The following is a 23,592-nucleotide window of genomic DNA, read 5'->3' as shown; positions in this document are numbered from 1 at the left end:
AGAAAAGAAAGGACATCCTGACACCTCAGTGACCCACGACACAGACATGTCCACGCAGCATTGTTTAAAATCGCCTCAACTTCAACTCCCTGATCTCTCTTCTAAATTCTGTATCTGATGAAGCAAAAATATATTGACAAGTGTCATCATAGAACAGCTAAAGTGCATGTAGCTCCTGTTATTGTTCACATGCCTGTGTTTATATCTGCACTTTTCTTTTCATTTCTTTTTTGTTTTTTTGGCCATGGCTGAAATCCATTGTTCTCAGCAAACAGGAAACGGAATCCTCAGCGTGAAAAATAGCAAAATGAGGAAGAAGGGGCTTAGCGCTTTTACAATGACAGGCACAGCAGTGAGGCCAGCAGAGGAAACACTCAATCAAGCGCGGCATGTCCAGGATATGTGCATTCTGTTCGCCCTAAAAACAAAAACAGACTCTAAACAGGCAAACCAAATGGAAATCTAAAAACATCCCACGCAAATGGTCGATTCTGCACTTAAAATGGATGATATATCTATAGTTTGCAGTGATGTACTGATGTACCCACATTAGGCTGTTTAACTACTGTGGCTTGTCCCATATTACTGAAGCAAGGAAAAAAGGGACTGCCTTGAGAAGAGCTCGGTTTACAGGGTGAATGTACTAAAATGATCATTTAGATGTGAAATTTCACATAGTGCAGTCTGAGCACTATGTTTAGGAATTAAGGAATTTGGGAATTACTCTATGAAAAGGAAACAGTCAGAGGGAAACACCTATTCCCGTCACCTAAAAGTTTTTCAGTCTTTTTTAAAACTGAATTATTATTTTTTTGTCTGGAGTTCACAGTTAAGGTGAGCACTAGTTAAATCAACGGTGGACCTGAAGTACAGATGATGAGTGACAGGCAGAGGCAAAAAAAAAAGAAAAAAAAAAAGAGTACAATCCCGGTAAAAAAAAAAAAAAAAAAAGACTGGGAGGGGGGGAAGAGACACCAGCCAGCCTGGAGGGCTTTTACCTCCCGGCTCTATCACTCACTTTCCCCCGTTTGCTCAGTCAGGCTGAAAAGAAGTTGATGAAGGTTGGGAGAGCATTTTTAGCTCCTGCCAAGAGTTTGTGCGCTGTGCCTGTGTGGATGGATGGATGCTGCCCGTCTCCCTAAGAGGGAGCAGCTTAATTTGTAGAGCAGTTCAGGGGGGAAACTCCTCTGTGCTTATCTTTTTGAAATTATTTTAAGCTATGGTCTTCACAGATGTGTAAAAATGCAGCTGTTAAATCAGTTAAACGGAAAACGAGAGAAACAAAAGAAGAAGAAGAAGCAGAGGAAGTCTACGTTACTCAAATAAATTTAGAACTAACGTCGGAGAACAAAAAAAAATGGTCGACTCACCCAGAAAATAAAATTAAAGAAGAATAACATATATTTAATGCATTTCGTACAGCCCGTAACAGCCATGTTTCCAGGTCTTGTCAGCTCGTCCTTACGCCCAAATCAAACAAGTTGTGAGAGTGAGAGGAGTCTACTTCCCAGGATCACACAGTCGCTGCCGGGGGGAGGGGGGCTCAGTTTGTTCGGCCAGCTGGGCTGGAAGGACTCATACAGCAAACTCCTCCTTTATAATCAAGAGTGAAAACCGAGACGGGAGGACTGCCCACCAAGTGAAGTGGACAGGAGGTGGCCGAGTGAATAACAAGTTGCCCATCTACCCGAGCGAACAAGTAAAAAACCCAATGATTTCATAAAATGTGAACACACTAGGGAGTATTGCAGATTTAAGAAAGAACGAACGAACGAAAGAAAGAACAGTTTTCAAAGCATCTTTACATTTTTAAAATTCGCACATCTTAAATCACATATTCAAAACAGCTTTAAAAAACACTATAAAGCTATAAAATTGGCATTTTTAGAAATATCTCAGTTTGTTTTGTTTCTTACTTTTTAAGTTAGATTATGGAGCAATTCTGCCAACTTTAATTATTATGTTTTTTAATGTTTGAAATGATTCGGACCATAAAATGTCCTTGCTTTGAGCAGTCGCGCCCTCTGCTGGCGAATTAAACACGATCCTCATCGACTAACCATTTAGGCGCGCTGTGCAGCACGCAGACTTGCGCAAATCTTGAATCTTCTCCGCTCTTTGTGTTCATATCTGAGCTCTCAGCTCTTGTCTGAACTTGTCTGCAAACCACGAAGCTTTACCGTCTTCTAATAGTGTTTTCATGCTACGAGCAGATGTGCGCTTTCATGGCTTCAGGGTCACACCTTCTCCAGCCAGCTGTGCGTGAAGATGAGGAAGACCTTCCCTGGCAGCATCCGGACTGTTAGAGGCGCTAACCCAGCATTTACCCTCCGGGCGACGACGTTCAGCGAGCAGGAGGAGGAGGACAAGTAAAACTGAGCAACGATGATTATTTGAGCATCCTTACAGTAATTGGGGGATTTGACAGCGTGTTTTTAATAAACGCAGGGCTTTCCACTGGGCATGCTCCATCTGTGCTGAGAGAAGAGCTGTGCTCGGTGAGAATAACTGGCAGTTTGGGCGTTTTTTTCTTCTTTTTTCTTCTTCTTGGGGGAGGTTTGTCGCCCTCTCATCTTTGATTTTCTTTATCAGCAGTGCAGGGAACGGGGTGGTCCTCCCATCAAAAAGAGCGAGGGATGTGTTCTTCTCAGCGATGCATGAACGGCAGTGAAGTCTGTGAGCGAGGAAGCATCTCAGCGCTGAGACAAAGACCTGCTGCTTAGTGGCGGCGTGTCGTTAAATTCAGGAAGGGAGCGGGCGTGTGAAGGAGGTGAGTCTGTAGGCAGCAACAGAAGGACTGAGCAGCTCCATCAGGAGCTTTCCACCCAGCACCACTACCATCATCATCACCGCAGTCACCTTGCTGTGAAAGTCATAAACCTTCCTCAGGGCTGATCTCATCAACTGTCGCATCCTAGTGAGTTTAAAGAGCTGGATTTATTCTGTCGGCGTTTTCCCTCTCTTTATATATCTCTCTCGACATCTTGGATTTATCGATGATGTGACGTCCATTCTTAATGTGATGCCATTGGCTACATTGGGTTTTGGATTCGGTTTCTCTACCTTCCAGCGAGCTTGGCAGCCCTGAGCGTTTCTGATCCTCCAGCTGAATGAATGAATGAATGGATGCGTGCAGAAAATTCAGAGTTTAGAGGGGGATGCGTGTCAGACTGCCCCGATTTCTTTCACAGCTGCTAAGAAAAGGACTGGTTGCTTTGTGAGCTGCTTTCCTTATGTAATTGTTTCCGTCACTCTGATCACTCCTGTGCATGGTCTGCACTGTGCGCCTAGACTTACCTTTGCGATGAAGGGAACTTATTGGAGAAATGCCTAAGGGACGCGATGGGCCTGAGCGACGACAAGGATCGCATTGTGATAAACGTGGGAGGGATCAGACATCAGACATACCGCAGCACCCTGCGCACTCTACCTGGCACTCGCTTGTCCTGGCTGGCCGAGCCTGATGCGCCCAACCACTTTGACTATGATGCCAAGATCGAGGAATTTTTCTTCGACCGCCACCCTGGCGTTTTTGCACATATCCTTAATTACTACAGGACAGGTAAACTGCACTGCCCGGCCGATGTCTGCGGGCCGCTCTATGAGGAGGAACTGGCCTTCTGGGGGATTGATGAAACAGACGTGGAGCCATGCTGCTGGATGACCTATCGCCAGCACCGGGAGGCAGAAGAGGCCCTTGATAGTTTCAGCGGGGGGGGCCTGTTAGACCTGGGGAATGATGATCAGGAGCCAGACCAGGAGCATGCTGAGGATGATGTGGATGAAATGACTAGAAGGCTGGCTCAGGGAGACACTCCTGATACCAGGAATGGAAGCCTGTGGAGTCGGTGGCAGAAACGGGTTTGGGCTCTGTTTGAGGACCCTTACTCCTCTAAATATGCAAGGGTGAGTCACTTTTAAAAATGTCCTTGTGTCATTGTTTTTCTTAAATTAAATTAAAGTATATATTATGTATGTTATGCAAAAATGCTAAAAAATGTTCTGGTGTTGTTGTCATGATGCATTAAAAGTAATACACTTGTTAATTGGTCCTCTTCTGCTCCTTGATGGTGAAACAAAGGCGTTTGGTGGTGGGCTTTTGTAGAAAGGGCTTTTGATGACCTTGAAATTGCTCTTCTGAGGGTCCCCACAGCAGGTCGATGAGAGTGCACGAGGGAGAAAGAGGAGGAGAGAGGGGAAATGAACCAACTTCATGTAGAAGAACCATTTGCATGAAAATCATCACTTCTGTCCTCCTCTTATCTTGCTGGAGAAGATGAAGAAACTCATTTTGAATCTCACAGGTCTTTAGATAGATATTTCCACAACACGGGGATCCCAGGGCAGGCTGGCTTTTTTGGTTAAATAGGTCAGCTGCACATTAGGAAACCAGATCTTTGGCATCACCACATTTTTCTGTGGCAGACCTCCAGACAAAATTAGGTTGCTGTTAGGGGTGACATTTTTAGTCTTTGTCATGGGCACTTTTCCATCAGGGTGTAATACTTGGAATTGGTGACAAGGACAACTTTACACTTTTTTTTTTAATATATTTGTAATTTTTTTTGGACCATGAGCCCCTAAAACGACTGCTGTGCTGCACGCTGCTTTAACAGCTGCTGTTGTAGCTGTAGTAATTAGTTATCAGGCACCAATCCAGACAGAGTAAACTGCATTGACTTGTTCTCACTCTTCCAGAAAGCATTATGGAATCAGTGCCACCCCCCCACCCGTCACATACACACTTCCAAATTTAATTTTCTTCACGCAGGAAAGATTCCCCCAGCAGAAGCTCAGCTGTGTCCTACATTTAACAACAAGCATGACAAAAGCAGAGCAGGGATTGACTCCACAAAGACAGGCAGAAAGATTAATTAGAAGTGAGCCTCAGAGTTAATTACTGACTCTATTCACAGTAGATACATCAGTGGAAAAACCCTTGCCACTGCACAGCACAGTCGACCCATGGTTTTCTGGCGACAGTGAGAATTAGCCAATAAGGAGCAAACAATCATCACTTGTTGCCCTTCCTCCAGGCCACACTGTTCCTAACTGTCACACAGACACATAATTTAGGAGGCGGTCTGATGAGACACAGCGTTTGTTTAACAGTTCGAAGGGTGGGATGTTCAGAGGGCTGAGCGAGCCTGCTTGTTAGGAGGCATCAGGGGCAAAGCAGCTCAAATTATGAGGCTTTAGCGCACTGGAGTTTGTATGGTAGTGGCAGCAGTGGTGACTTGCCTCAAATAAGGATTGTTTTCATAATTGTTTTTAATTTTCTGTGTCAAAGTAGAGAAAAAAAATATGGTTAGTGCAACTCCCAAAAATTCAAATCACAATGAGATTTAGATTACAGTCGCCTAAAACACAGCAAGCCAGCAGGTGTCGATTATGACTCCAACGTGTGCAGTTGGTTGAAGTCATTGTTTTGCAGCGTGGTGGTTCTGTGCTCTATTACTGTCTAAGGAGTACTTGTTTCTTTTTTCGTGCGGCACATAGTGGAGAGGGGGTGGACAAAAACAACAACATTATGCAATTTGATAAAAACACCACCACTTATTAACGCCTTGAAACTTGGCAAAAAACTCCTCTTACATCATATCTGCAAAAGCTGAACGTTATTATCTCGACCACTGCGTGTTTATTAAAGTCGCCTCACTATTCGATTGCCTGCGAACGCTAAGTGCTCCACGTTCCTTTTGAATGCGTAAATGCTAAACATTTTACGCCAAATTTGTGTTACATAACAGCGTGTAGATCCACATTGTGAACTGGGATGTTGTCTCTCTGAACAAAGAGGACAGCTCTGCTGACAGGAGTTGGTGCTTCTGCAGTCAACACAGCTTCCCTCTGGACCATCATGCTAAGATGGAAGGAAGGCAGGCATTCATAAGGAGCAGTGATTTCCTCAGCACGGGGCAATGAATTGCCACTGATGAGACATGATGATGAAGGCCTGTTTTCCATCTTCTTATTATTATTATATTGTGCTGCATCGCCTGTCTTAGTGGCCCACTTTGAATGAGACCGACTGACAAGTACAGATCATTCCCCTCTCTCAGAGGACTTCATGCCCAGACCTGCCCTTTTCCAACTTAGTCATTCATTATTCCTCCCTGCTACTTAACAAAACTGTGCATTAGTTTCAAAGATACAGCAGGGCCTCATTTAAGGAAGGTTTTATGCATGAGTCGATTGCTATTGATCCAACATTTGCAATTCATAGGATCATTAAGCAGATATTTGCTCTTCCTGTGCACTTCTCTGTCCATCTTTTTTCCTCTGATTGAACTTAGATTACTGTTTACTGTTGTTGTTTTTTTCCCCCCTACAGTAAAGAGCATGAACAATAACACATGCTGTAAACCAGTAGTGCATGAGGACAGGGCTGGGATTGATACCCAGGGGACAGCACTGTATCTGTTACACCCATGTAGTATGGAAGAATAACAGAACCTAAATGTGAAGAAATTTGATCAGCTAATCAATACTAGAGGGTGAAGTCCTTTTTTTCCCCATTAAGGGAAATTATGGCTTCACATAAAAGTCTGTCCTCAGCTCAGTGAGCCTCTCAGCTCACCGTCATTCCCAAGAGCTTGATGATGTGGACAGTATGACCTTGTGTAAGGGAAGACCTGCTGTGGTGATGGAGCTGAAGGGAAGAGCCCCAGCTAAATTTAGTCCAGGGGGTTGTGACACTAGTGTCCTGTCTGCTGCTACTGCTGCTACAGGCGCTTAATAATTATATATGTAGCATACCCTTGAAAATGCCACGACCTTGATATACAGCAGATGGATGAGAAGGAAGAACAGCAAGCTTGCATTAATTGTCCCTGTTGCAGCAGTGCTTCAGATTCAAGACACACATCAGAGAGGAGTGCAGCTGGGGTGTCATTGCCACTGTCAAACTAGATGCCACTGTCTGAGATAGAAGATTAAATTGCATTGTGTCTTACTAAGAATGGCTGCTAGGCCGTCAAGCTTGATTACACTGCATGTATTAGTGTGCTCATTCTCCTTTCTGTCCTTCTCCTCTTCCTTCTTTCCTTTCTTTTTCTGCCCCCTAAATATTTCCTGCTCAGTGGGTAGCTCTGGCTTCGCTGTTCTTTATTCTGGTGTCCATCACCACCTTCTGTTTGGAGACCCACGAAGCCTTCAATCCCATCATCAACCGCACGGAATGGGACGTGGTGGACAATGAGACAGTGATGAACACCTACCAGGAGACTGAGACCGCCATCTATCTCACCTACATCGAAGGTGTCTGTGTGGTGTGGTTCACGTTTGAATTTCTAATGCGAATAACTTTCTGCCCAAACAAATTTGACTTCATTCGAAATGCGCTGAACATCATCGACTTTGTGGCCATCCTTCCCTTCTACCTGGAGGTGGGCCTAAGCGGCCTCTCCTCCAAAGCAGCTAAGGATGTGCTGGGTTTCCTGAGAGTGGTCCGCTTTGTGCGGATCCTGCGTATCTTCAAGCTGACCCGTCACTTTGTTGGGCTGAGGGTGCTGGGCCACACGCTGAGAGCCAGCACCAATGAGTTCCTGCTCCTCATCATCTTCCTTGCTCTCGGTGTCCTCATCTTCGCCACTATGATCTACTACGCTGAACGGATTGGAGCTAATCCCAACGACCCAAGAGCCAGCGAGCACACGCACTTCAAGAACATCCCGATTGGATTCTGGTGGGCTGTAGTGACCATGACGACCCTCGGCTATGGAGACATGTACCCTCAGACGACCTCCGGTATGCTGGTTGGAGCTCTGTGCGCCTTGGCAGGTGTGCTGACCATCGCCATGCCCGTCCCCGTGATTGTCAACAACTTTGGAATGTATTACTCGCTGGCGATGGCAAAACAGAAACTACCAAAGAAAAAAACCAGGCATATCCCTCGGGCACCCCAACCAGGCTCTCCTAACTTCTGCAAAACAAGCATCAGCTCCCAGCATCAGAGCCCCATTGCCAATGACGATGTTTTCGAGATAAAGTTTCAAGGTAAGAAACGAGCGTGACATACTTTCTGATAAATGAGTTGTCTCGTTTCTATTCATCCTATTTCTATTGTGCTGTTTCACTGTTCGTCTGTTCCCACACTTCAATCAGCTTATGATTCAGGCACGAGATTAAACAAAACGAGTTCTCCGCTTATAACAAATCAATAAAATATGTAATGAAAAGCATATTTGACTGGATAGGCGAATAGAGAGATTCAGCAGACTGTGAGTAATCTTGTTATTGATTTTGCACTCCTTAATGCAGTGATTCACTCCTCCTCTCTCTTAAAACTAACCGGATGCATGTATTTGTAACATTAAGAAAAGTGTAAGTAGTTTGATGTCCCCCACCCCACCCTTGGTGTCGTTACAGCAAAGATATGTTGACCTTTGATTCAGTTTGCGCTCATAAATCTCCAAGCTTCAATAACAAAGCTTCAAACAGAGCTTCCGCAAAGGAGCGGAAGGTAAACAGCAGTAATGCAGACAGCATTATTGAACGAGTTTATCCCAGTGCGAATTAAGGTAGCAGAACATCAAAACACAACTACATATTCAAATATGTAGTGCTTGAATTAAATAAACAGCCTGTACAGAAAAATCTGATTGTTTGTTTGTTTGTTTTAATTTTTGGTTTCTTTTAAGATTCTAAACTGAACGGTGAGGCAGCTAACGCAGCTCTGGCCAATGAAGATTGCCCTCATATAGACCAGGCCATATCTCCGGAGGAAATCTTCAGCCCCAGCGAGAGAGAGCGACCCTGCTTCCTGGTCACCACTACTACTGAACGCCCCAACCACACAGGGGGCAGAGTGAGGAGGGGTACGTACAGTAACAGCCAATCACAGGCCCCCCTGAGACACTGACACCCTGTAGACCATATAGGCAGGACAAGCCCCCTTTTTTTGCCTCTTTGCTGAGAGTTACACCTCAGTTTTTACACAGGCTCTCTCTCTCACACACACACATACACACACACTCACAGAGACACAGGCACAGTCACGCACACACATGCACACAACAACAAACCTCTTTATTACAGCTATCATACACGTTCACAGCAGCTGCTTCTCCTCAGTCATCCTGCTGGGATTTGTATATATTCCGATTCACTAAAACATGTTAAGATCAAGCACAATCACCACAAATGTCCAGAGTAATTGTCCACATTTACATACTATATTTTTTGATACGTGCATAATGTAATACCCCTATTTATTTACAAGTAAGAAAACTATTTTCGAGATTTATATGATCTAGAATGTGTTGTCTTATCTGCCTAAGAAAGTATTTACGTGTTACGCGTGTACCATGTATGTATATGTGTTTTAATGATAAATACCATGCGGAATCCTGACTTTTGAGAACATTGCTCTTGATCATAACGGTGCATGAAGTGTCTTGCTGATGGGTGCTATCAGTATGGTGAAGGAGCACAACACAGATGGATGACAGCTAATATCAGAAGTAATTATTAAGAAGACAAGACAAAATTGAAATTTACAGATTTCTATACTTTAATAACGGGGATCGCCCCTTCGTTTTTGTTTTGCTTTTAAATTTTATATTAATGATAAATCAAAACATTCCTCTAAGAACGTCCTGTAAGTCTCCAGTTGTGTGCAGAAAACGGCATACAGTGTGATATTCTACCTGTAGCTGACAAAACATTCCCTGCCTGAGGTGCCTACCTTTCTTGACTTTTTAAGTGTTATACTCCAAACCATTCCAGTACCACCCGGTGCATGCTGTTGTACTCCTAATGCACTCAATGCATGGAGAATAATAATGTGTCTCACGTCTGTGTTGACCTGTTTCTTTGGAGTCAAAAACAAGAAAGCAACAGGTGTAGTATAACCAGTGAGGAACACCAAAACACTTTGTCGTGGATTCAGTGCTGCAGTGTACTCAGAACGTTCTCTGTTTTTCAACTGAAGGTTATGAAAAGCCTTGGAGCCTTAACAGCATGTCTGGCATGAGCGGGGATGCCTCTGGAGTGTCCTCAGTGTCCGCCCTGCCCTGCAGCCCACCCTGTCTAATGCAGCACTCACATTCTCCCATCCCATCCATTATGTAGCATGGTTGAGTAGCAGATACAATGCCATTGGAAGGCCAGTCCACACTTCTTATATTTCCTGTCAGATTTTGCTTTCACACTTGCCTTCACACCTGCTTTTGTTTCTTTTTCTTTTAAAATTATTATTATTTTATGTTTATTTTTCTGGAAAATTGTATCTTAACTGTGCTTATACTCAAGCTTCCCAAGTGTTCTCCTTGGGTGTGTCATCATATCATAGACTAGAAAACATTGGCACATGCCACTCTGCATGGGTCACCTCAGTTGCAGACAAAGCACCGTTCTACTTCTTACCACAGGCTAACCACACTCTTTTCCTTGTGTTTACATCATTGCCTGTTGCTCTGTTGCTTTTGATCTCTCATTCTCTTCTGCCAATAACTTATCTCATTTGCTTTTTTGGTTTTGGTTTCACTTTTTTTGTGAAATAAATTTTCATAAGATGTAACCCCTGCCAATAATATGCTGGACATTAATTATACAAGGCTTTTAAAACATATCCAAAAGCTGTTAAGGGAACTTATCTTAAGTGCTTTGTACGTTGCAAAGTAGAGACGTCATTCTGAAAGTGCAGTCCAGATAATGTTACCCAAGTGGCCATTAGAAAAAAAAATAAAAATGAACATAGTGTTCATGATGTCCGATGCAATATGGGGATGATGACAATTCCTATGATGCCAGTGATGAATACATCTAATGTCAACAGAACTAAAACTGTTCATTTGCATGAACTGCATGAGAAATTATGTTCAACAAGAAGCTAACTGTATCGCAATTACCTGTAAGGAGAAAAAACAAGTTTTTCTTTCAAAAGCTTCATAAGCTTTGTCATTTTTATGCATTTTGAAACAGCTTTACAAGAGACTCAGTCATAGCAGAGGTTTTTATGTAGCCACCATTCTTTGCCTTTCCCCAAATTCATATATTTATTTTCTTGTATTTATTTGACTGGGGCCTCCAACAGAAAAAAAATAGCGTGATTTAACTTGAACAATCTGTCATAAAGCCAACTAATGCTGTTATGAGCATAAATAGTTTTTATACAAATATATTTACTGGTAGTTACGAGTTTTTAAAGGGTATCAGTAGACTGCCACCACGTCTATACCGCTGTGCTGCTAAATTAAGGCAGGACTCATGAATTACAACAACGGTGCCTTCATACTTGGAGAGGCAAAGTAAAAGCGAGTAATAAATTGACATGATATTAACATAAGTGCTCCCAGTGTAGCATCATTACACTTTATTCCATGCTCATAACAGTGTAACAAAAGCTTTATTTATAAAGTGAACCTTGTACCTTTTGCACCACCCTCGTTCCCTTAATCACAGTTTTAAAAAAAATAGCCCTCTTGGTTATTGTTGTTACACCACTGAACACATACTAGGACTGAACCTTTAGTAGGGATACATAGCACCAAGCAAAAAAAAAAGGGAAAAAAAGAAGCACTTAAAAAAAGAAAACCTTAAAAAATCACTTATTAGTCCCCACGTCTTTTGTATAATAAAGCACAAAATATAAGTAAAGGGGACCAGGCAACTCCACAGAGCAAAAATATATTGAGTTAGGATCAGTGGGAGATGTCCCGATGACTCGTGCAGTATGTATGTCTATTGATTTAAAACATCAATACTGTTACGGTTACATGTATTGATACTGTCCCAATAATTATGCACAATTTTTTCAGGGCACTTTAACAAATTTCTTCTTCTTTTTTTTTTCCTCTTTTTTTTTGTTTTGTTGACCAATCAGAAATGTTCATTTCTAGAAGAAGATAGGCAAATTATAGCAACTAGTTTTTGTTTTTATTCTGAATGAGCAGAGTTTTACATTTTTTGAGTCATGTCTCTTGTGGTATTTAAGTGATGTTATATATTTAAAAAAACAAAAAAACAACAACAACAACTTGTTAAGATTTGATGTGAAGAGATGCAGGTGAATTATATGCTCATGCAATTCAAGTGGAGGGGTGGGAAGGAAAAAAAAAAAGTACAGTGAGACATAGCATGGGCTGTGGGTTTACTTGGGGAAAGGTAAATGCATGTATTTTACATTTATGCAAAAGAAAAGTATTCAAATAAAAATATGTAAATATAAGTCCTTGCATGAAATAAATTTTATACACAATGAGCGTTTAGACTCCGTTTTTATTCAACAGCACATGCATCTACATACATCTTTCCTTTCCTACTAGCGTCTGGCTAGTGTTACCAACTGCTGTTTGACCCTGTCCAGGTCAAAGAGAGCTTTAAAAAAAAAAAGAAGAGAAAAAAAAAGAGGTGACTGTGAGAGCATGATGCAAAGTATAAAAAAACGCATGACAATGACTGAACTACTGTACATAAACCTGTCAAACTCAGCATGATTGGGCATGTTTATTAACCGACTCAGAGTCTAACCTCTGCACACAGACAGTACATTGGTGTCTGACGCCTTCCGCAAAGCATGGGGAACAAAAACCCAAAACATGGTAAACCCATGTTTACCATGAAGAACTAACGGAGCACATTTTCTTTACTCTCCAAGCCAGTGTCATTTCACCTCTCCCTGCACCTGCAGAGGTAGCCATCATCGCCATCATTTCCACCATTATACATAATTTGTGTAATAATTTATTTTTGTTATTGTTGTTTTTTTATATGTTTATAGAAACCCAACGACAGCACCGGAGCAGACAACCAACAGAGTCAGTTTGTGTTATGAACCATGGTGTACCAACCACTATGTGTATGACCCATAACGGCCCATCACCCACCTGATAGTGCTGTAGCATTGTTGTGTGTATTAGTATTTTTAAATGGGTGTGACAGTGACAACCTGTACATCACAAAACTCAGCATAGATGTAGCACAGAGGACGTTTTGTTGTCAAGCCTTATGTAGCTCAGTATCTGTGACTGGTTAATGTGCTGTAATTTGTGTGCCTATTTTTGGTGTGTGCCAGTGCTGTAAATATGCTTTTTGTGTGCTGAAGTTGTGTGTACCAATGTTTTTTGAGTGATCATCAAATATTTGTGTGCTTCTTCTGTCCAAAAGTGAACAAAAAGAAAAGAAATGTTGCTCCGATTTTAAACCGCAAACCCCCTTCAGCAAAAACCTGTCACGCGTCACGTCAGCCAGACTAAACCGTTGAAAACAAGTCATTAACTTTGCACTGTCATCGTCACACCTTTGTAGACTTTTGCACTGTTTTGCACCAGTGAACCTTTAACATTCCTTTGATATGTTTTCATGCATCAAAGATAATGTCCACAAAAAATATAGTAATAATAATGTCGTGCTTTAAAAAAAAAGAAAACTTAAAAAAAACTAAAAAACACACCACTCTTACCTTGTATTAAAGAGGCATTAAAATGGCAAGTTGTGCTGTTACAATAATAATAGTTTGTGATGCAAATCTTGTTTTTGCAGGGTAGGAACGAAATGACAGATTTTTATTTACTGAATGATGGTATGCAGTTGTACTTTGATTATCAAAGACAGCTCCTATATAACATGCATTCTCATATCAAAGCACAGGCATTTAAATAATTGTTTAATTGACAATCATGTATAATTGGATTATACCTCTTTGTCATTTTTTTGGACACATCCAAATTGCTACATTGGTATGTAATACTAACCAAACCATTATCCTCATCATACTGGACAAGTGCCTCTGTTATGTAAATTCTTCTTACCATTCAGGATTACAGCTTAACCAACATGACGATGAAATAATATGCATTTTCTTTTAAATTAACCATCAGTCACCAGCACATTGAAAACAAGCATCAGCTCAGTACTTGAAAGCACGTGTACGCAGCCCAGTGCTGATCAGCTTCTAAAGGCAAGCAACGAGCATAACCTAATTAAAGATGCAGAGTCCTGATCCACTGTTTGTGTGGACAAAGTTAGTGAGAAGGGACCAACTTTTTACCAAACAACTGCAAACACACTGCCAACCACTTGCTGAGATCTGAGTGCAGTCTGGTACAGCAGATCTGAATATGTCAATAGAGCTGGGAGACTGTGTGCTGGTCAAGGTATAATACATATATGTAAGACAGAAAGCAAGAAAGAAAGCTATTATCATGAAACTGAATCAATTACACAACTTAGAGGCAACTAATTTGTGGCATTTGGTGCGATTTCAGAGTGCGTGTTTTGAACACCGTGCATTTTGTGGTTAGTTATCTCAATAAGGTGTTCAGTGGTCGTTCTGATTGGTTTGTTGTTTAGGGATTTTTGTGTCTTTTTTGACCAATACAGTTCAGACTTGTACAATAGTGATAAATAAAAAAGAACCACAGAAATGATCACTTTTCAGTGAGTGTCCATTTATTTTCCCGTCCCGAACATAATCCTGGTAAAAGCACTTTAACATATTTTAATGTTTCCACATTTAACTTATATGAACATTTAAAGTAAAAATTTTCATATAAAAGAAAGTCACAGAAAAGTAGGCATCAGCTTTTCTGAATACCTTCACTGCCTTTCTCAAAGGCACTGCCTTAACAACTGCAGTTGTTATCCAGGTGCTGCACTGCGGAGGTCTGCTCCTTATAAATATGTAGGTTGGGTCATGTCCAGTGGATGAGTTTCTTCCAAGATTAATGAAGTATGAAAGTGGTGCAAATCAGACAAACAGAAAATCAAAGAATATGACACAGATGGGCAAAGGCATAAATAATTGATAGACCAGTAGAAAAATGGGAAATAAAATGCTGTTGTGTGTATGTGCGAGTGGTACATCACAAGATGACAGAGAAATTTTCACCATGGATTGCTGAGATTGACTGCCTCCTGACATTCAAGATCACAGCAATAAAACCCCTGACATGAGAAGATGGAGCTGTAACACTAGTCTAGCCCATCCCTCATATGATCTGTAACAGCTTCATTGAGGAAGGCAAACACGTCAGGTGGAGTTACAGCTACAGGTGTGGCCATACCCTGCAAAGCCACTGACCCCATCGTGTCCATCATAGACAAATTATGGCCACATGAAACATAAATCAAAGAACCATACAAGGGTATTTATGACAACTGCAGATTAAAGTGTGACCCTTTCAAGTAGCTCAGGTAGCCTTTTAACATGTGAAAGTTAGTGTTGAGTCAAGGGCACTTAAAATAATCGCACGTGGGTTTCACAGGGCACCGATAAACCACTAAAACATAAATGTGTTAACTCCCCAAAGCATTCGCTTTTTATAGCCTCTGATTGTCATGCAGAATAAATGTCCCTGCTCCAGCGTTACTCGAGTGGTGCAGAATTTTTTTCTGTGCCGGTCGTTGCAGCACAAACTGCCATGGAGTGTCCGGCTCCGCAGCCAATGAGAACAGGTCTTAGTCCAGGAACGAGCTGTGGATGAAAGACGTCGGCCTGCGAGCCATCTCCGCACATTCCATGTTCATTCCAGCCCCACGAGAAGAGACTTCCCCCTGAAAGGGAGAAGGATCATGGGTCAGTGTAACTGACAGGAGAGAGAATGAGGGGGCTGTAGTACAGTGTGTACAATGTAGGCTAAAATCAGCATCCTGGATTACAAAAAAACAGGGTGCAAAAGAAAACACACAGAGCTCCTGTTCCCCACCCTGACACTTGGTCAATAACAAAGCCTCACTGCTCTTCACAGCTGGAGAGCCTGTCGGTGGGTGTGGTCAGGTCTGCATCACCGAGGAGACACGTGCCATGGCAACACAGTTACCTAACAGGCTCCATTGCCATGACAACAGAAGCGAGCTTGCTTTCTCAAGGGTAACACATCTTCAAGCTCTCCCCGTACTGCAGTCGTGTGCCTTTCGTGTCATCTTTTCATTTGTTTCATCGCGAGGTTGTCTTTGTCTTTGTCTGCGTTTTCAGCTTGTCCCCGAAAAGTCGCAGCGCTTGCCAGAAAGACGCATATGTTTTCACCAGTTCACAGACCTCGATGCCATGCCAAGCAGCTCATGCCAATGTGACAGTTTGCCAGAAACCGCTTATGCGTTACAAACATGCACGTAGTCCCTGTCTTAAAGACAGTGCATGTATTTACGACCTTTTCTTTGATTTAGTGTTCAGAAAGTATTATTGGACTAAATGTGTTGAAACATTTGGTTCATTGGCAAGAAAAAAATCTTTATTTTGGTGCTGTGCTTAATTCATGGGCTCACTGACTGGAGTATAGCACATCAGTGTTTCCATGGCAACAAAGTGTCTGCATAATATTCTGCACGACAAAAGGATAATAATAAAAAAAAAAGGTATCTCAAACCAAAAGGCCATTTGTGCATGTAAACAAATGCTGTTATTTGTTTTTGAAATTTGTCAGTTTAAAATTTCACACCCAAATAACAACGCCACAGTGACACAGTCTGCGGAGGTCGCCTTTTTTTTTAGTGTGACTTGCATCATTCTACAGATACAGCTCTAATTTAAGGTGTTCGTGCTTCTACAATCCCATTAAGTGGAAAAATGTTCACATGAACCAAAAATCTTTCCTCAGATTGGATGAGCTGTGGCCACAGAGTCTTTGACCCATCTCCCTACCTCTGACCACCGCTGATGATTTTCACACGCCAGGAGAACTTACTCAGGTTCTAATGAGCAAAGGATGAGCAGGCAACAGATATCATAAGCAGCAATGCTCTCCGTTCCTTTCCACCTGACCTACTTCAGCACCCGAAATAGCAGCACTCAGGTCTGTGCTTCCAATCCTGTTTTGCTATTTCATTGCTCCTGCCACCACACGTCAGACAGGAGGAGGAAGAGAGGTGAGCGTGGCAGAAGATTGAGATGCTGGAGGTTCAGATGAGACCTCTATTTGCTAGTTCTGCCTTCACGGCCCATAACTCAACTTTTTGAAAGTGCTTCTCGAGAACTATGGATGATGGACAATTTCCACATATTCAAATTAGAATTGCACATTCATTATCGCTATCAATTAGTGAGATTAACACCAGTGAATGGCATGGATGCTTGCAGAAACACCACCGATGTTCACAGTTTCTTCTCTTATGGAAGCATGCGCCTGTATTTCAGTGATCATCTGTGATATTTATATTCGTGCTCATGTAAAAAAAAAAAAAACTGGGTCAGTGTTCAAAAATTAATGTGATAGATTTTACTTCCAAAAACTCTTTTACATGCCTAGCTGGTTACTATAGAAAAGCAGGAGACTTTTGGCAGGCCTGGCAAGAATAAAAGCACATTTAATCTAATGAGCGATCGCAAACAAGCAGTCAGATATGTCTATCTTTGTTCAGTTCTCATTGAGGGATGCATGTGAGCGTGCGGCGTCTGTTCAGCGGTTAAGCAGACAAAGGGAGATCGTTCTACAAACATATGACTGGAAAAACTTGCCTGTAAATGGGCATCTGGTTAATTCATCCCCTTTACAGGCCTGTTCGGGTAATTGCTTCTGTCAATGATATCCATCTATCCACACTGTAATTACATCCTCATGCAATAGCCACTGAGCAATGAGCTGACCTCAGAAATGCTCTGCAGCTTTACAAGGATTAATTGTTAACACTGTAATGCATTAGACAGCTCCCTTACTAAATTTTTAGTAAGGGTGAGGACAGAAATAGTTTAGCCTCACCGATGTGTCTTCTACATTACTTTACACAAACACAACCAGAGTCACCTCAGGCCATTGAGGATGTCTCTCATTTCAGCCATGAGAACTTAAAGAACCCAGTAAGTTCAAACTTTGCTTTTAATTTTTCATAAAAGGCTTTTGTTTCCTATGGAAATGTTGAGTGCACTTGTGCATTATGTGAATAATAAGTTAGGAAAAAAGTGAAGAAACTGCAAGGACATTTTTGAGAGAACACACTCACCTACAGTAGCAAGGTTATGTTCTGATCCGCAGCAAATCTGTGGAGAAAATAACTTTTAAATACATGTTGAAAAGCAAATGTGCAATTTTGAGACTCTAATATTCAATGACATATGATACTGACAATTGAATTAATCACATTCTCCCTTACAAATTAAATAAAATGACAAGATAAAGCCACTTAGATTTAATTTTAAAATTTGATAATTTAATAATGATTTTTTTTCCACATCTTTACATACGTTTGGTACTCCAGCATACGATTCCCTTTAGCGCATAATGTAAATTGAAACTATAGCAGAGACCCAACTGATTCATAACTCTTAAAAGCCACTGCTGGAGGAGTTAATGCAGCCATTTGAGGATGCTTATACAGTCTTGCCCTTTGCTGACCGAAACCTTTTAGATTTTAATGGCCTTTTCTCCTGCTTCCCCCTTCACAAGTATGACAGGAATTGAGTGGACATGCTTAAATGCTAATTGAATCCTGGATATGAGACACAGTCCACTGCATGGCTGTTAAATGCATTTACAGTACTGTCTTGAGCCACCCCTCATTTCTTTATATTTTGTTTCCAAAGAGCCAGCAGTCATGAGCAATAGTTCTCCAGGTTTTTTTTGAAGGTCTTTCAAAGTTCAAATCACTGTCAATTTGCATGGAGGAGGTCAGGATAGAGGTACAACAGTGAGTGTTTGCAGCCATCTGTAAGTAAAAAAAAGAAAAGAAAAGAAAAGTGGAGGTTGTGTCATGGCTTGGGTGTGCACATTAGCCAGTGGCTCTTGTCAAAATTGATGGGAAGTACTGTGAAATTTTGATTTGTCATGCAGAACTATCTGGAACGCATCTAATTAGCAACAGCTTTAGTTTTCACAATGACAACGATCCTGAAAACAGTAAAAGCATAGATGGATAGAAAAACATGCAAGAGATGGGCATGTGATTAACTGAGCTCATGTACAGGGACACTATCAGTCATGGATTGGCCTCCCCTCTGCCCAGACCTCAACATTATTGAAGCAGTGTGGGAACAGAACAGAATGACAGTTAGTCTGAAGGTCCTTCAAAGGTCCTGGAGAACTGTTCCTGAAGACTACTTGCAGAAATTACAACAAAGCTTCCCTAAGAGAGTTCAGGCAGTGTTAAAGAATAAAGGCACCCATAACAAATATCAACTTTAAGCTTCGTTAGAAAGGTGCAAATGAAGTTTTTTCCTTATTCACTGTATTTACATGTATGTTTGCACTTTAACCAATAAATAAGTGTACAGAATTCCCATTTTTGGAGCAAAATATAGACTTTTGCACTGTACTTTATGTAGCACTTTATTTGACAAAGAAAACAAGTGATTAACAGAAACTGACCCACTGATCATGAACCACTGACGGGTTGAAATTTGTCCATCAGTAATGCTCACATGGCTCCCTCCTGGCACTAACAGCCATGCCACATTCAAAGTCACTTACATCACCTTTCTTTCACATTCAGATGTTCAGTTTGAACCTTAGCACATCGTCCTGACCACGTCTACATACCTAAATGCACTGAGTTGGTGTCATGTGATTGGCTGTTGGTAGATGTACCTAAAAAGTGGCCAGTCAGTGTATATGTACAGTGCTTTAACAAAGTAGGGTGGCCTGAGTGATTCATATCCCACTCAGCCAATTCATCTTACTTCACGCTCAACACACAAGGTGACAAAGCTTTGACACCTTATGTGTTGTTGCAATGATCTGTGCGCAGCGGAAAGACGAAAGGAGCGCTTGTCCTTGTTTGTCCCCGACATTTGCTTCATTGGCAATGACCATATTGTAACCATTTAGACTACAGGTTAGCTGCTACAATCCCATTCACATGTAATTGTCCTTACGGGAGTAGAGAAAACTGCCTTCACTGATAGACACAAGTCGTTTTTTTCCCCCTGCTGAATTATAATGACAGTGCGAGTATGCTTTGTACATAAGAGATAATTCTGCAAATCATTAAGAACCTTCTGTTCAGGGGAAACATGCTTCGCCTTATACTAAACAATCAACAGCTACTTTAACTGTAACTGTCTGCTGCCTCCTGCTGGACGTCTACTGGCATTTTCAACACAGCACTATCCTCAAGACCAACAATCCAAACACAAGTCAAGGAAACATTTAATTGTTACTGATTGCAGCACAGCTATAGGTTCTGCCATCTGGCGAAGTGCTAAACACTCCTACCTGTGTTGCTCCACAAAGGTTTTCAACCTCTGCAGGGAGTCCAACCTCCTGGGTGCCACCTTGTGCCGCAGGGCCAGCTGGCTGCTGCTCTGTGTCCTCACTGGCTGATATTTGACGGCCCAGCTGTCCATAATTTCCCCTTCCCCATGTGAACACTCTCCCGCTCTCTGAAACAGATAATGGGATTGTTTTTTCAGTTTGGGCAACTGTCCTCTAAATCTTGTAAAAACTACTGAACATCACAGACCCGAGTACCTGTCTGAGCAACATTATGAGTCCAGCCGCTCCACACATTTATCACTTTTTCTCCATCCAGCAGAGATCGCTTCAGAAGAGTGGGAGAAGACAGGAAGAGCTCTGTGGTGGTCAGCTGACCATGCTTGTTGCTTCCCCACAGAAACAAATCGCCATCTCCTGCACACATGACAGTGACAGCATTACTCTTCATTCAACACAAGCAGCAGCAAAAAAGCAGAACAGCAATTGAGATGCTCTAGTGAACTAATTACAGGACATCAGAGAGGGCAGACTTGATGCATGATAAAGAAGTGTGCTTATGTGTGTAAATTGTCCCTATGAATGAGCAGTGCAAAATACATAGCTTATTATTGCAGAACATATTGAAGCAACTCACTACCATCCTACCTGTAAGACACACACAGTGTGCTGACCCTGCAGTTACCCGGTGTGATATTCTTTGATCCAGACCTGCAACAAGATCATAAATATCTGTCACATCTACAAATCACCAATAATAGAATAAATTAATAATTATTTATGTTCAGTGCAGCTTACGTTACCTGGTACCAGACAGGGCACCTTAGAGTTAAAGTGAGATGGGACAGCATGTGGACTGAGTGCTCTCTTAGCATAACTGAAAAGACCAGTTCCCCACTGATAAACACAGCCTGAGCCTGAAAGTCAAACAGAATTACATGATTTATGGCTTCACTGTCACATGAAAAACAGGAGCAGTCAGAGTGCATACCTCCACCAAGACTGAAAATTCCCTTCACACCATGCATGCACTAAGTCCTGTGAGATGAAAGATATCTGGTTGCAGACTGGTTTATGGTATTTTCTTGAGAACATCAAGCCAAAGTTTAAATTTGATATGCATTTGGGAAGATATCTGGATCCTGAAAAATGGGATTTGGATTGAGTCCAGAAATGTAATCCATTCTAATTCCCATGCAAGTTCATACTAATATATATATATATATATATATATATATATATATTATAAATACAGCTAAGAAACATAAAGACAGGCAAAAAAACAATCACGTAACCACTTTGGCAGATGTTAAAAAAACGAGGGCCGTTCACAATGCTACCTTACCAGTAACAGCAAGTGAGTGTCGGAGTCCTGCTGCTACACTAACTACTGGCTCCTTCAGATTCTGTCAACAAACAGCACAATGACGATCATTTATACTAATGTAGATCACTCAAGATGTATTGAATGGATATTTAAAAAAAATAAATTAAAAACTTTACTTTATAAAAACTGCACCCCCATCGTGTTCTCACCTCAACAACCAGTAGATCTGCAGAGTTTGTAACAGTCTGTCCAACACCCAGTTGCCCAAATGCATTGGAACCACATGCTAATAGTTGCCCACCGTCTGAGAGTGTGCCATAACAAGAAAAGAAACATGCCTTTAACTAAGACACACTGAAAAATTACGCTTTTGGATGAGTGGAAGGTAGTTAAGGTGTCCTCCATTATTCCCATTCTGTTAAATATGTAGGTTTTTTTTGACAATATAGCAATAAATGTGAGTTCGTTTTTTTCCCACCTTTTTTCTAAGGATAATATACAGTGGCTTGCAAAAGTATTTGGCCCCCTTGAACTTTCCCACATTTTGTCACATTACAGCCACAAACATGAATCAATTTTATTGGAATTCCACCTGAAAGACCAACACAAAGTAGTGTACACATGAGTGTCACAGAGCAGCTGTATTTGTACTGACATTAGATTACACACAGGTGCACTCTATTTAGTCATTAGCACTCATATGGGCAAGTGACTGCACTCAGACCAAACGGGGCTGAATAATAAAGCAAATCCCACTTTTCAGTTATTTATTTGTAAAAAATGTTTGGAATCATGTATAATTTTCGCTCTACTTAAGTGTACACCACTTTGTATTGGTCTCTCGTGTGGAATTCCAATAAAATTGATTCATGTTTTTGGCTGCAATGTGACAAAATGTGGAAAGGTTCAAGGGGGCCAAATACTTTTGCAAGCCACTGTATCTGCACTTTCAGGAAAATTAGATCTAATATAATATAATGAAATTTCTAATATAACACAGCTATATTATTTTGTCTTATATACAATTCATACTATTGTATTATTCAAATATAATAAAATGTTATATTAGAATAAAAACTAACATTGCCATAAAAGATCTATTATCCCTGCCCCAAAGAAACACCTGTGTTTTAGCTAGCAATATCACCCTTAAACCAAGTACAACTAGAAATGAGGATAAATTCCTGGTAGGAAATGGTGCTGACTGCTCACCAGTGAGAAGAAGAGTAAAATCCCAACCACAGGCGATGTCTGTGACTCTCTGATTCAGGATGGGGCAGTGCTGAAGAGTTGCGATGTCTGCACTGTGGCCAAGTCCCAGCTGGCCTCTGTTATTCTGTCCACACACAAACACCTGGCCACTCTCTGTCCAGCACAGAAACATGTAAACAATCAAAGATTTTACTTAGATGTGTTATTTTTGGGACAGTTACACCTGTACACCCACTCTAGACATTTACTTAAACAAACGAGACTGAACTGAGTGGAAGTTTGCTTCAACCGTTTGCTGTTAGATCATTCATAATTTTTGCATTAACAGATCATCAACATAAAAACAAACAATTAATTTCACTGGCCAGAAGGAGGCGCCACATGACCTATGAAGGTCTTGCTCACAATACCACAACAGACTACAAACATCATTCGCTGGTGGGCTGAAGTTTGTGTTTAATATAGGACGAAAGGCTACGTACCGGTAATAACTACGGAGTGTCCCCCACCGCCACTGACAGCCCGGACTGGCCTGTTTTGTAGGGCAGCAATGTTAGAGAGCCGGGGCGAAGCCTGGTCCTCCACATGTCCCTGGCTCAGTTGCCCGTAACTGTTGGCTCCCTGACAACAACAGCACAGCTTAATAAAAGTATATGACAGACCGAAAACTACTACCAGTGCTCAGGTGACCGTGAACCAGATGTTAACATCTGTTTTTTGTCGCCTCACCTGTAAAGACAGTAAGTTTGGACGCTAGTTAAGCTAACGTTAGCAAAAGTGTTACGTCTTCTGCGTTTCCAATTGAAGAGTCACTTTGTTCCTTGCATTTAAATAAAGGAATTACACAACCAGATATTTTACAGTGTACTGTTCAATATAACAAACTTACCCAAGAATGTAAACAAAACTCCAACCGTGCGTGTGTTTCCATGGAGCATCTGGGCTAAACACTCAAGTATGCTTTGCGAC

General features: G+C 41.5%; 3 protein-coding genes across 8 annotated transcripts in view; 1 reads left to right on the top strand and 2 right to left on the bottom strand.

Annotated features, from left to right (window-relative positions):
* The window catches only part of LOC102800268 (CD81 antigen-like), a 12,515-nt gene extending 9,532 nt beyond the window's left edge, over window positions 1-2,983 (bottom strand). Inside the window, exon 1 of one of the 2 annotated variants that reach the window (XM_006789195.3) lies at window positions 2,244-2,983. In XM_006789195.3, the coding sequence (XP_006789258.1) occupies window positions 2,244-2,294 (51 nt within the window). In that variant the 5' untranslated portion in view covers window positions 2,295-2,983. Of the gene's footprint in view, window positions 1-1,370; window positions 1,572-2,243 lie in introns of those variants that run through there. The other variant, XM_006789194.2, reaches the window with a different exon arrangement.
* On the top strand, window positions 2,060-14,434 carry kcnc1b (potassium voltage-gated channel, Shaw-related subfamily, member 1b). 3 transcript variants are annotated; one of them, XM_006789192.3, is made up of 5 exons: window positions 2,060-2,498; window positions 2,596-3,906; window positions 7,083-7,998; window positions 8,643-8,819; window positions 9,935-10,489. In XM_006789192.3, exons 2-5 carry the CDS (start codon window positions 3,343-3,345, stop codon window positions 10,072-10,074), a joined length of 1,797 nt encoding a protein of 598 aa, XP_006789255.2. In that variant the 5' UTR covers window positions 2,060-2,498; window positions 2,596-3,342; the 3' UTR covers window positions 10,075-10,489. The 3 variants fall into 3 exon arrangements, with proteins under 3 accessions (XP_006789255.2, XP_006789256.2, XP_087699300.1); XM_006789193.3 differs by lacking the exon at window positions 9,935-10,489 and adding an exon at window positions 12,725-14,434 and having other exon boundaries at window positions 2,060-3,906; XM_087843174.1 differs by having other exon boundaries at window positions 2,060-3,906.
* Window positions 14,362-23,592, bottom strand: sergef (secretion regulating guanine nucleotide exchange factor). Of its 3 annotated transcripts, XM_006789191.3 has the most exons (11): window positions 23,513-23,592; window positions 23,106-23,244; window positions 22,624-22,776; window positions 21,621-21,715; window positions 21,430-21,490; window positions 20,888-21,001; window positions 20,733-20,795; window positions 20,343-20,501; window positions 20,088-20,254; window positions 17,881-17,917; window positions 14,362-15,498 (listed from the first exon to the last, which is right to left on the bottom strand). In XM_006789191.3, the coding sequence occupies exons 1-11, from the start codon at window positions 23,552-23,554 to the stop codon at window positions 15,311-15,313; spliced, it is 1,218 nt and encodes a 405-aa protein (XP_006789254.2). In that variant the 5' UTR covers window positions 23,555-23,592; the 3' UTR covers window positions 14,362-15,310. The 3 variants fall into 3 exon arrangements, with proteins under 3 accessions (XP_006789254.2, XP_035762979.2, XP_035762978.2); XM_035907085.2 differs by lacking the exons at window positions 14,362-15,498; window positions 17,881-17,917 and adding an exon at window positions 17,925-18,582; XM_035907086.2 differs by lacking the exons at window positions 21,430-21,490; window positions 21,621-21,715.

This window comes from Neolamprologus brichardi, chromosome 7 (assembly GCF_056152115.1).
Source record: "Neolamprologus brichardi isolate AB-2024 chromosome 7, ASM5615211v1, whole genome shotgun sequence".
In the NCBI taxonomy this organism is placed as follows: Eukaryota; Metazoa; Chordata; class Actinopteri; order Cichliformes; family Cichlidae; genus Neolamprologus; species Neolamprologus brichardi.
Note: the sequence above shows the minus strand (reverse complement) of the source record. Positions and strands in the feature narration are given on the sequence as shown.